The 15,192-nt window shown below is 46.3% G+C and overlaps 2 protein-coding genes across 2 annotated transcripts; both read right to left on the reverse strand.

Moving 5' to 3' along the window:
* Window positions 1-500: 500 nt before the first annotated feature.
* On the reverse strand, window positions 501-2,813 carry LOC138190522 (uncharacterized). The gene has a single exon (XM_069134032.1). It carries the CDS (start codon window positions 2,811-2,813, stop codon window positions 501-503), a length of 2,313 nt encoding a protein of 770 aa, XP_068990133.1.
* Window positions 2,814-12,549: 9,736 nt separating this feature from the next.
* On the reverse strand, window positions 12,550-14,862 carry LOC138190523 (uncharacterized). Its single transcript, XM_069134033.1, has one exon. It carries the CDS (start codon window positions 14,860-14,862, stop codon window positions 12,550-12,552), a length of 2,313 nt encoding a protein of 770 aa, XP_068990134.1.
* Window positions 14,863-15,192: the final 330 nt, after the last annotated feature.

Below are 15,192 nucleotides of genomic sequence, written 5' to 3' on the forward strand. Positions count from 1 at the left end.
CGTATCCCTCCTTGATGCTGTTCTCACTAATTTTGATTGGAAAGGCTACGTTTGTGCGCTTCGGCACGAGGACGGTTTCTCGGTCGTTGAAATAAACCGATTCGTTCAACACCTCAAGGCACTGATCCGCGTAATTAACTTTTGCTTCGAACTGTGTAAGGAAGGCTGACCCTAGGATACCGTCGCTTTTTATAGGGAAAGTGTTCTCGACTACATGAAAGTCTGTTTTAAAGCCGAACATTTCTAATTCTGTGGCTCCTGAGCTATAGTGCGGGACGTCTCCTATACCTATTATTGTGATACGCCTTTTGGGATTTACCCTGCGAAAGTCTTTTATATTGGAGGCCTTAACAATGTTAGCCTCTGCTCCTGTGTCTATCATAAAATTTACTGCTGTTTTTATGTCTTTTGAGTTTAAGTTTACTGTGGGAATTCTCCCTTTTAAATAGAGACAGACGGACCTGCTTCCGCCTCTTCGGTCTTTAAAGCATTGGCCCTTGTTACTCGGGGGTTGCTTGTACTCGCGAGGGCCCTGCTCCGTTTCCCGAGTTGTTCCTATTAACTGCCTCGTTGTACTTGCGTTTACGGCATTCGCTATAAGAATGTCCTATATTTTTACAATAGCTGCACTCAATCACGTTTGTGTTTCGCGCATTTGATTGTTGGTTTGACGGTGGTTTATTTTTATAGCAGTTGGCTGTGCTGTGGGTTGATCGCCCGCACAGCGTGCATGATTCCTTGCTCTCCACGGACCTGTTTGCCGCGGGTCTCCTAATTGCTCTACATTGGTCGGTCGCGTGATTGTTACGCCCGCAGTGTTTGCACGGCTCCGCGCTGTTTCCCTCGGCCCTGCTTACGCCACGGTTCCTGGCCCGATCTTTATCTAATTCCAACGCCTTACTGGCATCTATGGCTCTTTCGTAAGCTGTTTTCAAGTTGGAATATCCCTTGATTAGTACCGCGTTCCGGCAGTCGCTCGGCAATCCGCCGATGAATGCCTCTAAAACTTCCTCGTCTAGCCTGATTATTTCGGATTTAGTTAATTCGCGGTTCTTTCTCCTTTCCGCCTCTATCAACCCTGTTTTTATATCGCGGGTTCTCCCTATATAATCTAATACATGTTCGTCACTGTGTTTGTATAACTGACCAAGTTCACCACGGTAGTGATTCGCGGATCTGATAGGCGCGAAAACTTCCGTGAGTTTATCTAGAAGTCCCTGCAGAGTTGCAAAATTCTCGTCTTCTATCACGGCGTACGCTCGGTCGGCGAGCTTGCTCCTGATAAGACGCGTAAGGTATCCCTCTAGGCTGGGTGCTACCATCTCGAGTGCTCTTTTACACGCCCGATTGAATTGCATCACAGTGATATTCTTTCCATCGAATTTTGGAACTACCGCAAGAGCGTCTTCAACTGATATAGACTGCTCCGCCAACGGCAGAGTAGGAGAAATGGCTGGTTGTACGGTATTAATGATTTGGGGGCGGGTGGTTCCTGAGATTTTGTCTTTCAGGGCCTGCTCCCTTTTTTTTAATTGCTCTTCGCGTTCGGCCAGTTTCCTCCTCCTCTCCCGGAACGGATCAGCTTGCGCGGCTTGGTACGCGAGCTCCTGTTCCTGTAAATCTAACTCGCGCTCCCAGATTTCCTGCTCGCGTAATTGTATTTCTAGATCTTTGTCAAGAACTAGTTCTTCCGGTGCGCCTGGCTCTCCTAATTCCTGAGGTCCCAGGTTCGGTCCTGTGATTCCTCCGCGTAAAATTTTAAGTTTCTCGCGATTTTCTCTCTGGATACGTCTAATTAACGCCTCCCTAGTTAAAGCTTCTGCTTCTAGATTCAGCTCTTCGTCGTCGGTGGGGACGGATACTACTGATTTTATCGAAACATGATCGCTTTCTAAATTCTGATTTAGAGCGTTTCTACTGATTGCTCCTTTGTTGAGTGGATCAGTGCGCTGACTGTCCACGAGATTAGGTTTATGGGTCGCCAATGATTTTCTTAAGTCGCCCTTTTTCCTTTCTGCTTTCTTCTTAAAGTGCAGGATTTCTGCTTCAAGCCTTAACTCGTCTTTTCTTCGCGTGCACGCTGGACCGGGTTCCCTAAATGTAGTGTCTGTGGCTATTTCTGCGTTTTCGGTTACCGCCTTATCCGTGCCGCGTGAATTTTGAGCTACGAGGAGTTGTACTTCTCGATCAATTTCCGCCTTTTTCCGGAGAAGTTCGGACAGCTTTGTGTCCTCCGTAGGACCTAACCGCGGTTCATCCAGTTTTGAACGGCCCGGCGCTTCGTTAGTGTCCCTAATTTTGTCATCTGCCATGCTCGCGGAGAGCTGCGCAGGATATTTGAAGTCGTCTACCTTGCCCAGTTTGGACTGCGTAGGATATTTTAAGTCGTCTACTGTGCCTTTCGTTGGCTGTGTAGGGTATTTTACGTCTTGCGCGGAATCCTCGTGTGGGTTGTTCCGCTGCGTTTTTGCTTTCGCGTTCGCGATTTCTTTTGCCTCGAGTTCGGCAAGCCTAGCTAGTTTCTTTTGAACGTCGTCGCTTAAACTCGAGTCTTTACTCGATTCTATGGCGCGTTGTTTCTTTTCTAATTCAGCTTCTTGCTGTTTAAACTGTTCGCTAAGATGTCTCGACTTCCTATCCATTTCTGCCTGTCGTTCATCTAACGCTTCCTTTTCCTTTTGGAGCCTCGTTTCTTTGTTAGATACCTCCTGCTTTATAAATTCTACATCGGTTTCTGTGTACTTAAGCTGTAGGCTGTCATCTGCTGACGCACCGCTTGCCTTCTTACTACCAGTTCTGGTTTCGATCGGCATGTTAATTTCGCGTATGAATCTTTTCCCTATTTATGAAAATAATCGCAAGCGTGTGGAGTCCCCGTGGTATTCGCTTTTTTTATTGCTAATGTCGAGCGTTATTTCACGATCCCGTCTGTAGTTATTCGTTCGTCCCGATCGCGTTCTTTACGGCTTAGGTGAGTTTATTTGCTACTCCCGTTACGTGTGTAATGCGAAATTCGGTTCACTGTTTTTCCTACTTTTGCGGGTCTCGTCTTTAATAACTCTACCGATTAATCTTAGTTGAATTTGGCTTTACAAAATCAATTTTTAACGAATCCCACCGCTGCCACCATAAATTTTATTCCTGTGACGTCCCAGACGCACTAATCAACAAAAAAAAACAATTCTTATCGTTGACGTACGCGGCGCGACAGTGAAATAACGGAGCCCTGTTTTATTTGAGGGACCCGGGCCCCCGCTATGGATTATATTCGACGTGTAGGGAGATATGGGGTAACGTAAAGAGCGTCCTACCTTTAATCGAGGAAGATGATCTCTGGTTCTGAGTCCAAGTCGATGATTTCAGGTTCTTCTACCCAGTCGTATACGTGCGGCACCGGGAATAGCTTCCGACTGATGTCGACCTGCTCGTACAGCAGCCCCTCGTTGATTCTCGTAATCGTCTGTATTACTTCTCGCTCTACTCCGTGAGTAGAAAACGGGTGGTCAACCTTGGGATGGCTGGACGTATTCGATGAGAAGGTGCCCGATTCTTCGTTGGAACTGGTTCGAGTATAGATCAGAAGGATCTCTAAGCGGCTATGAATGCGTTTGACTCTAGCTTGTAATGCAGCTTGTTTCTTAGCTCGCAGTCGTCGGCCTGCGCGATGTCTATTCTTACAGTTTTGACGTTTGCTGGACTTTGACATCTACCGATGGAGGAAAGGGTGTAAGGATTAATTAACGTTGGAAAAGCTAGTTTTGCAAGCTTAATTATGTCAGCGTCTCCGCTAACGACCAATGTTAAACGAGGTAAAAGGGGAATTATCTTGGAGGATTCACTGACTCTAGTTTTAGGATGCAAAGAAATGAATACTCGTTGAATTAAATCTTTGTGTTTCGATATATTGTTACAATCAAATCAGCAAAAGGTACAATGGTTAATATACTAGACGCGTATAACTAATGTTTAACGTAAAGCAGAGCGCTAAGCTGTTAGCGAATTTGTGCAAGTCCTAAACGTACAAGTTAATTATTTGGCTTGAGGAGCTTTACTAGAACTTGACTGTTCAGCTTGAAGCGCGGATAAGAAGTGACGTCCTGAGTCTGCGGCGTCAACCGTCTCGGCTGCTGGGCGTGCTGGTGCGCATGCGCGGGGCTGTGGTGCGCGCGCAGTTGTCCCGCCTCTACGCGCTCGGTGTCACGTAGGCGCGCGTGACGTCAGAGTGTTGGAATGCGGTCCTTTGTTGGCGTAGTCCCGTTAGGTCCGGCGTCGGCCTGTCGCTGCCTGTTTGCTTGCACGTGTTCGGGGTCCGGCGCCGACCTGTCGCTGCCTACTCGCTTGCACGTGTTCGTTTGCACGTGATGGGCCTGACGTCATGCTGTGAGGGTCTCTGTTTTATGACCCTGTTGTATAGCTAAGCCGGTCCCTGGCTAAGTGCGGATCTGGCTTTCACTTTTGTTCATGACGGTTGAGTAAAACAGGTTTCTCCGCTCGACCCTTGGCCTTTGTTCTGCGTCGAGCGTCGGTCCGTAGGCCGGGGCTGGGATTGTTTGCCTCAGTTCCTCCTCGGGTATCGGATCGTCGCGTCGATGTTTCTACTTAAGTGTTTTTCAGTACTTGAACGATTTATTACTTCCGTCTGTTTATGGTATCGGAGTTCGGGAATGTTTAGTCTAGGGTGTAATCTTAACTACGCAAAATCTTATCTTAATTTGAACGAACGCTCAGCGGGTGTTTATGTTCGGGTTCGCCTATGAACCTTTGTTTAAGTGTTTCGGGTCCCGCTGGCCGCTCTGCTTATAGTTATTTATTTATTCTAGAGATAGTGGATATTTCTAAGAAGTGCACGTGGTCGGGCGCTGAACGTGCAGAATGTCACGTAGGCCTGCTGAAGGCGTATTGTAAGTGCAGGGATAAGGTTTCCCTTTGCGCGACGATGACGTGTACTCCTTTGTATAACATGTATATGGTTATATTACATTTGTGGGTAAGTCCCTATGATTATTTATTGTATCTTATTCATTTTATTATTCGTATATTTCTAATAGTGTAGTAAGGCAAGTATGTTGTATACGATGTAAGTATATATGTATTTCTAATAGTGTAATAAGGCAAGTATATATGTATACGATGAGTAGAGCAAGCCAAGATGGCGGCCTTTTACTACTTGGCATGACTGTGGATACGGCTTGTTGCCTGGTGCTTTCTGACGGGTTCGCCATGTTGCTTTGCCCTTTGCTTATGATACATGCTTATAACTTAGGTGTAATGTAGGTGTATGTTATAATATGATGGTATGATCGAGGTGAGAGAACAACAGTCCTGGAATAATAGTAGGAAAAAATATATGTATGGTAGACGTTCTCCTGGGGACGTCACACCCCCCTCCTTATTCGAAGGAAATATGTTTATTTCCAGAAAGATCTTAATGGCGTTGCTAAACCAGGTTAAGATCTTTCGCTCGCTGTTGCGCTCTTTCCTCGAGTTTTCTTAATTCTATGTCAGAATTCGTATCTAGGTTCTCTGGGAAGTGTATCGACTGTGACGGGACATGGTCAATTATTTTATTTGTCAGTTCCGTCTGCTCCTGGGCGTCAGTCGTCGTCGGTTGATGACTCTTTTGTCCCCTCAAGTGCATTAGTAGATGCGTCACCGAGTCCCACAGTGAAGCTATCAGGTGGTAACTGCATCCGTATGCGGTGTGTAGAGTGTATCCGTGTATGCAGGTATCGATCAGGAACTTTATTAATGCCCATACGGCCCAAATTCCCCATATTCCTCCTACGATACTTCCGAAGGTGGTGAATCCGGAGAATAACTTTTTCGCGGTTGATTTCGCTATTCGCGTCAGCGTCTTTTCGTCTAGCAGATTGTACATGTTGATTGTCCCGGTCCCGATGGTTTCACCTCGGGCTCCTCTGGAGATGGTATCGAGTAACGCAGGCTTCTCAGCTGGGAACATGATATGCTCGCGTAGCTCTTGTAGTTCTTCTTCTGTGTATATTCCGCTCGATCCGAGAGGTCCAGGGTTGCTATACTTCCAGTTCATGTTGGTCAGAGGCTTGAGTTTCTGAGGTACTTTGGCTTCGGAGGCTCTAGGTGTAAATTTGTACCATGTTTCCTCCACTTTGAACATCGGTGGTACGACTTCGTTACAGCTCCTTCTTGTTCCAGTTTTCACGAGGATCCTTGACTTTGGTCGCAGGAACATACTCTCATTCTGGTGGTTTACCGGAAGGTCGTTGTAGCACTCCGCCGTCTTGCGAAACTCTACCTCTACCGGGATACATTTCATTATGTAAATTACTTCGCCGGCTATGGTTGCAAAATAACCGGGGCCTTTCATAAGATTGAAAGCGAAACTGTCGGGTGATAGCTCTGCGAGATTTAATGCGTTTTTTAACACTTGTTGCTCCAGTTTACACTTTTGCTCGATTACATCTCTGTACAAGCTGGTGGTTTGAGTCCTGATGTGTTTCTCGACGTAGATAAACTTCGAGTTTATGTATGAGAAGATATCTATGTTCGATACTGCTAGTTTCGATCGCTGCTTGAAGACCTGTGTGGGGTTAGTCTCGAAGATGAAGAGACGGGGATGTTCTGTGTTTATAATTTTGTATCCACAAATGGTGGCTCGGGACCTTTCCATATGCGCGAATGTCGTGTCGCCTGTTTGTAGGGAATATACGGTTGGTGAGTCTGTTGCGTTTGTTCGGTCAGCGTACCCCGTATACAGTACGTCATATTTATCGAATTTGCATTCGTCAAGGGGGGCCGTTGTCCAATACGTGTGGCCACCCTCATCGTCGATGCATTGTCCATCCCCGAAGGGGCACGTCGTTCCACTTTTTAGCAGAATTTGATTATTGGAGATTTTTACGTTTGCTGTGTATGAGTAGACTGAGATCTTAATCACTGCTTGAACGACAGCGCTTTCCCACTGTCCGTATCCGTCATTATAGTATTGGCCCTGGCAGGTTCCATCTGATGTTAGGCTACCGGCCAAGGTGGCGTCGCGTAGTGTCGTAACATTAGTCGGGATTTCTACCAGGTGCGTCTGCGTTCCGAGGGTTAGCGTGCCTGTGCGATGTAATGTTTCGCATGCTTCCCTTGAAATTCTGGGAAGGTAGGCCTTCCTCCCTCCGTTGGTTACTGAGTTGTGCGAGAATTGGCCGCAACGGTATACTGTCCTGTCAATCTCCACCTTACACTGCAGAACTTGCGCCTGCTTGTACTCTGTGAGTTGGAGTAACTGTATAAAGGTGCGTTCGTTTTGCGTCTTGTCGTGTTCCAGGTCACATTGATCGATGTCGAGTAGATTTATCGTCGTTACATTTAGGGCTGCTCCGCCACAGTCGTACCCGATTAGAGCATGGGTTTCCTCCAACCAACAAATGACAGAGAGGAGTATGAGGACAGACCTCATGGCTGGGGTTCGCATAGTTCCTGTAATGTATGTCACGACACCTATAAATTCTGACATCTAATCTTAGTCTACTGGCGTGTACAATTATACGGCGTCTTTGAACATTTGACTGCCTACATAAATAGCGTTTGAGTCGGAGGCGATGTATTTTGACACTTCGCCGTCCATGCCTTTACCAAAATACGTATACGCTTCGCCCTTGTCTGGGTGAAAGAGTACCGATATGTGTTGTTCGTCCGGGCGGGCGAAAAACACATCTAACACAAGGTCTACTATGCCCTGTTGGCTTCGTATTCTCCTATAGTATGTTTTGTAGTCGCCTTCGCCTATATCTGTTATCTTTGCCATTTCTCTGAGCAATGACTTGAAGGCATCGTTGGCTTAAAATACAGTGTAATTGTGACTTTGTACATTATAATCTTGATATTTGTGATTAGGTAGGGTTGTGTCTGTGGTTTCTCTACGAAAACTACCTCAAGGTTGTCGTCCTCCTCGTTAGCTGGGAGCTTCATTATACTATTCTGTTCTTAGTTACTAGTGGTTCCTGTGGACAGAATAATAAGGGTAGGTGCGGTTAAGCCTTTGCCTTTTTAAGTTTGTCCAGGTGGACCACCCTAGCTCTACCGTCGACAAGGATTTTGACATTATTATTTGGAAGGACTTCTATTACCTCATGTGGACCTGTGTAATGGTCAGCGAATTTATTTTTTCTAGGTTCCTTTAAGAGGAACACTAGATCTCCTGTCTTTAATTGTAGCAACTTAATCTTGTTGTCATAATAATGTTTGTATTTGTGTTTCGCTTGAACTAAGTTTTCGGCTGCTAGAGTCTGTATCTCATGAAGGTTCTTACATAGGTCCAGCAGATAGCTTTCGTATGTTCTATCTGATACAGCCTCTATAGCTGCGTAATTCGAGGGCACTCTTGCCTCTCGGCCGAATACTAGCTCGTATGGTGAGAACCTAGTGCTTTCATGTATGCTGGTGTTATAGGAAAACATGGCCAGCTCTAACCACTCGTCCCAATCATTTTTGTCTGTGACGAATTGTTTCAAATACTCGATGAGAACATGATGTGACCTTTCTATCGATCCGTTCGACTGCGGGTGGAAAGCTGTGGTCCTATTCTGTGCTATTCTAAATCGTTTTGCAATTGCTTTTATCAGCGAGCTGGTCAAGTTGGCGCTCTGATCTGTAAGGATGTGCCGGGGTGCGCCGTAGATGCATATGAAGTTTTTTACTAAACCGTCGGCTATCGCAACCGAGTCGGTTTCTTTTAAAGGAATTGCTAAAGAGTATTTTGTGAGGAGGTCCTGAATTGTTAGGATGTGACCATTTCCTCGTTTCGTAATGGGCAGAGGGCCCACGACGTCCATTGAAATCTTTTCGAAGGCGGCGTCGGGAGTGTCGGTTATCACCATGGGTTGTTTGTGCTTCACGCGCGTGAGCTTCCTGGCGGCACACTGCCAACACTTGCCTACGTAGTCCTGTACTTGGCGCTTCATGTTCGGCCAAGCATATTTCTGCCTAATCCTACGGTAGGTTTTGGTTACACCTTTGTGTCCCCCTAACGCAGATTCGTGGTTCTCCTGGATAATTCCGGCCCTAAGTTCCTCCGCCGGTGTTTGAATTAGATCCTCATAGATAGTTAATGTGCAAGGGCAATCGCTAAGTATGACTTTGACTCTGTTTAAGATTTCCTTCCACGTAACGTTATCTATAAAGGCTGTTCTGGCTAACGCAATCTCTGCTAATTCTATTTCCAAAACGACATCTAACAGGGATGCCAGAGCTTCTTTGAGTATTTCTCTATCGAGGCTTCTTTTGACTGATTCTTTGATTGGTAGAAAGATAATATTTCTGTTATCTCTTTGTACTAACCTAGCCCTACCTAGCGCTAAGTCTTCTAATTTGGGCATCTTGAGTTTATTGAACAGGTCCTGCGCTCCGCGGTCTACTGGCTCACCCTGCTGCGACACGAAGCAGACCACATTTCCCTTGTGAGTCGACAAACTTTCTTTGCTCCTAGTAATTCTTAGTTCGGGATCTGTGGCGAGCTCATAAGGCTGCGAACCATGTTCTATAATCTCGTCGGAATCGCTAATGTCACTGTCGATGTGCTGGCGCTCGTCGCCGTGTTCAGAGCCCGAGTCTGAATCTTCGTCGGCGTCGCTTGCCTGATATTTTACAGGGGTGTCCTGGCTTGTTATGTCGAGGGCCTTGTCCCTGTCTTCTAAACCTATAGATGTTTCCCGAAGGGTAGTTCTACTAGTGTGCCCCGCATTCTCTTGCTCCATTGTCTCGACTATGGGGTCTAAACCCGTACTCTGGTATTGGGGCGGATCGTTTCCGAACTGCCCTAAAGGCGAGCTCTCCCGATTGTCCGTCGGGGCAGGCTCAGTGGTCTCAACATTGGGTGGAGGCAACGCGTATATAAGTATTTTGAACGGTTGCTTGAAAACTTTATTGATTAATTTTATTACGGTCTTCCAGGATAGTTTGTCAAGACCACAACCTATCCTGGGCATCGCGAGGCGGTAATCTGCGTTTCTTTTACAAGTACGCCTGAGTTGGATCAGAGCCTTTTCTAGATTTTTAAGCGTAGGCTTGTCGTTGCTACGTTTTTTGGTTATTAGATAGTAGACAAAACGCCTGCTCACCTGAAGTTGAGCCACTTCACCTACCTTGGCGTTCTGTTCCTTCAGTTCGTCAAGTCTCCCGAATTTCTCCCGGAATTGCACTGCGATGCCGGCTCCCATATGCAGGTCCTCGGCCACGCAATGCACCAGTGAGAAATTTTCGTCTGCGGTAAATAGGTTTCCTGTCACTTCTGTCGTGACCGGAGGTAGCTCAAAAATATCTTCATTCGTGGTGTCGATTTCGTCCGTCGTGTCTAGTTCTAACGTTTGTATTGTCGCGAGTTCAGGATCCAACGGGGCTGGATCTGTATTGTCGACTGGGTTTCTGGAAAGGGCGTCGGCATTCGTGTTGGCACGCCCTTCTTTGTATTTTATTGTGCACTGGAATTCGGCAAGGAGGGTTTTCCACCTAACGAGCCGCGCGCACGGATTTTTGTTCTTGTGAAACCAGGACAAAGCTTTTTGATCTGATATCACAGTGAATTCCCTACCGTAGAGGTATGGCCTAAAATAGTTTACGCACCAAACCACTGCTAGCAATTCCTTTTCAAAGGTGGAATAATTCCTTTCCGCTGACGTTAATACTCGAGACACATATGATATTGGTAGGTCTTTCCCTACTTCTCCTTGACTCAGGACACCCCCGATCGCATAACCGGACGCGTCCGTCGTGACTAGAAAAGGTCGCTCGAAGTCAGGGTATTGCAAGATTGATTTTTCGCATAACTTATCACGCAAGAATTCAAAGGCTGATTGATGCTGTTCCTCCCATACAAAACTTTCCCCCTTTTTGAGTAAGTTAGTGAGTGGTTTCGCGATCTTCGAAAACCCTGGTATAAACCGTCTATAATACCCTGCTAAACCTAGGAACTGTTTGACGTTTTTTGGGTTTTTGGGTGCCGGCAACCTTTTTACAGATTCGATTTTTTTCGGATCCGGTTCTACCCCTACATCACTAATCACGTGTCCTAGGTAGGTAACTTCAAGCCTAAGAAATTCACATTTATCCGGCTGAAGGGCCAGGTTTGCTTTTCGTAGCTTACTCATCAGTCGCGTGACTTTGCGTTCGTGCTCTTCTAAGGTAGAAGCATAGATTACGATGTCGTCTAAATACACGAACAACTCTATCCCCTGCGATCCTAGCAGCACCTGGTCCATTAGCCTCTGGAATGTGGCTGGCGCATTTTTTAATCCGAATGGCATACGAGTAAACTCGTAGTGCCCATGTGGCGTCGAGAAGGCGGTTTTACAAGCGTCCTTCTCGTCCATCTGTATCTGGTGAAAACCTGATGCTAAATCAAACACCGAGAAGTAGCGAGCGTTCCCTAGTTGATCGAGGATCTCGGTTATGTTAGGCAACGGGTAAGCGTCGCCTATTGTCTTCTCGTTTAACTTTCGATAATCTATAACGATTCGCCATCTCTTATTCCCTTTTGAATCGGCCTTTTTCGGTACGATCCACAAAGGAGAGCTATAGGGTGATACTGATGGTTTGATCACTCCATTTTGCTCCATTTCACTAACCTGCCTGGCTATCTCGTCCTTGTGGACGGGTGGGAATCTGTACTGTTTCGTGTGCACAGGTAAGTCGTCAGTCGTGGCTATTTTGTGTTTCATGACGCTAGTGTATCTAAGCTTGTCATCTGGTAAATGGAAGACATCCGCGTTTTCTCGGACTAGTCTAGCGACGCTGTCTTTCTCCTCGTCGTTAAGGTGATCTAGTCTCAGCAAATTTGTAATGATTTCGGAGCGTCTGGAGAATTTTTCGTCGGAGTCGGTAACGTCGGTTATTGAGCATTTGTTTATACTAACGTGTTCGGTCTTGTCTAACGGTATCGCCTCGCTTGTGTCCAGCAATTCCACAGTAGGGACTATTATGAGCTTGTCCTCTGTGGTATTTACCGCGCGAATAGTTGCCCTGCCCCCGTTGTCTTTAACAGTAGCATTCCCTATGTAGACTCCTTCGCAGCTATCCAAAAGGGGAACGTATCCCTCCTTGATGCTGTTCTCACTAATTTTGATTGGAAAGGCTACGTTTGTGCGCTTCGGCACGAGGACGGTTTCTCGGTCGTTGAAATAAACCGATTCGTTCAACACCTCAAGGCACTGATCCGCGTAATTAACTTTTGCTTCGAACTGTGTAAGGAAGGCTGACCCTAGGATACCGTCGCTTTTTATAGGGAAAGTGTTCTCGACTACATGAAAGTCTGTTTTAAAGCCGAACATTTCTAATTCTGTGGCTCCTGAGCTATAGTGCGGGACGTCTCCTATACCTATTATTGTGATACGCCTTTTGGGATTTACCCTGCGAAAGTCTTTTATATTGGAGGCCTTAACAATGTTAGCCTCTGCTCCTGTGTCTATCATAAAATTTACTGCTGTTTTTATGTCTTTTGAGTTTAAGTTTACTGTGGGAATTCTCCCTTTTAAATAGAGACAGACGGACCTGCTTCCGCCTCTTCGGTCTTTAAAGCATTGGCCCTTGTTACTCGGGGGTTGCTTGTACTCGCGAGGGCCCTGCTCCGTTTCCCGAGTTGTTCCTATTAACTGCCTCGTTGTACTTGCGTTTACGGCATTCGCTATAAGAATGTCCTATATTTTTACAATAGCTGCACTCAATCACGTTTGTGTTTCGCGCATTTGATTGTTGGTTTGACGGTGGTTTATTTTTATAGCAGTTGGCTGTGCTGTGGGTTGATCGCCCGCACAGCGTGCATGATTCCTTGCTCTCCACGGACCTGTTTGCCGCGGGTCTCCTAATTGCTCTACATTGGTCGGTCGCGTGATTGTTACGCCCGCAGTGTTTGCACGGCTCCGCGCTGTTTCCCTCGGCCCTGCTTACGCCACGGTTCCTGGCCCGATCTTTATCTAATTCCAACGCCTTACTGGCATCTATGGCTCTTTCGTAAGCTGTTTTCAAGTTGGAATATCCCTTGATTAGTACCGCGTTCCGGCAGTCGCTCGGCAATCCGCCGATGAATGCCTCTAAAACTTCCTCGTCTAGCCTGATTATTTCGGATTTAGTTAATTCGCGGTTCTTTCTCCTTTCCGCCTCTATCAACCCTGTTTTTATATCGCGGGTTCTCCCTATATAATCTAATACATGTTCGTCACTGTGTTTGTATAACTGACCAAGTTCACCACGGTAGTGATTCGCGGATCTGATAGGCGCGAAAACTTCCGTGAGTTTATCTAGAAGTCCCTGCAGAGTTGCAAAATTCTCGTCTTCTATCACGGCGTACGCTCGGTCGGCGAGCTTGCTCCTGATAAGACGCGTAAGGTATCCCTCTAGGCTGGGTGCTACCATCTCGAGTGCTCTTTTACACGCCCGATTGAATTGCATCACAGTGATATTCTTTCCATCGAATTTTGGAACTACCGCAAGAGCGTCTTCAACTGATATAGACTGCTCCGCCAACGGCAGAGTAGGAGAAATGGCTGGTTGTACGGTATTAATGATTTGGGGGCGGGTGGTTCCTGAGATTTTGTCTTTCAGGGCCTGCTCCCTTTTTTTTAATTGCTCTTCGCGTTCGGCCAGTTTCCTCCTCCTCTCCCGGAACGGATCAGCTTGCGCGGCTTGGTACGCGAGCTCCTGTTCCTGTAAATCTAACTCGCGCTCCCAGATTTCCTGCTCGCGTAATTGTATTTCTAGATCTTTGTCAAGAACTAGTTCTTCCGGTGCGCCTGGCTCTCCTAATTCCTGAGGTCCCAGGTTCGGTCCTGTGATTCCTCCGCGTAAAATTTTAAGTTTCTCGCGATTTTCTCTCTGGATACGTCTAATTAACGCCTCCCTAGTTAAAGCTTCTGCTTCTAGATTCAGCTCTTCGTCGTCGGTGGGGACGGATACTACTGATTTTATCGAAACATGATCGCTTTCTAAATTCTGATTTAGAGCGTTTCTACTGATTGCTCCTTTGTTGAGTGGATCAGTGCGCTGACTGTCCACGAGATTAGGTTTATGGGTCGCCAATGATTTTCTTAAGTCGCCCTTTTTCCTTTCTGCTTTCTTCTTAAAGTGCAGGATTTCTGCTTCAAGCCTTAACTCGTCTTTTCTTCGCGTGCACGCTGGACCGGGTTCCCTAAATGTAGTGTCTGTGGCTATTTCTGCGTTTTCGGTTACCGCCTTATCCGTGCCGCGTGAATTTTGAGCTACGAGGAGTTGTACTTCTCGATCAATTTCCGCCTTTTTCCGGAGAAGTTCGGACAGCTTTGTGTCCTCCGTAGGACCTAACCGCGGTTCATCCAGTTTTGAACGGCCCGGCGCTTCGTTAGTGTCCCTAATTTTGTCATCTGCCATGCTCGCGGAGAGCTGCGCAGGATATTTGAAGTCGTCTACCTTGCCCAGTTTGGACTGCGTAGGATATTTTAAGTCGTCTACTGTGCCTTTCGTTGGCTGTGTAGGGTATTTTACGTCTTGCGCGGAATCCTCGTGTGGGTTGTTCCGCTGCGTTTTTGCTTTCGCGTTCGCGATTTCTTTTGCCTCGAGTTCGGCAAGCCTAGCTAGTTTCTTTTGAACGTCGTCGCTTAAACTCGAGTCTTTACTCGATTCTATGGCGCGTTGTTTCTTTTCTAATTCAGCTTCTTGCTGTTTAAACTGTTCGCTAAGATGTCTCGACTTCCTATCCATTTCTGCCTGTCGTTCATCTAACGCTTCCTTTTCCTTTTGGAGCCTCGTTTCTTTGTTAGATACCTCCTGCTTTATAAATTCTACATCGGTTTCTGTGTACTTAAGCTGTAGGCTGTCATCTGCTGACGCACCGCTTGCCTTCTTACTACCAGTTCTGGTTTCGATCGGCATGTTAATTTCGCGTATGAATCTTTTCCCTATTTATGAAAATAATCGCAAGCGTGTGGAGTCCCCGTGGTATTCGCTTTTTTTATTGCTAATGTCGAGCGTTATTTCACGATCCCGTCTGTAGTTATTCGTTCGTCCCGATCGCGTTCTTTACGGCTTAGGTGAGTTTATTTGCTACTCCCGTTACGTGTGTAATGCGAAATTCGGTTCACTGTTTTTCCTACTTTTGCGGGTCTCGTCTTTAATAACTCTACCGATTAATCTTAGTTGAATTTGGCTTTACAAAATCAATTTTTAACGAATCCCACCGCTGCCACCATAAATTTTATTCCT

This window comes from Neodiprion pinetum, chromosome 3 (assembly GCF_021155775.2).
Source record: "Neodiprion pinetum isolate iyNeoPine1 chromosome 3, iyNeoPine1.2, whole genome shotgun sequence".
Lineage (NCBI taxonomy): Eukaryota > Metazoa > Arthropoda > Insecta > Hymenoptera > Diprionidae > Neodiprion > Neodiprion pinetum.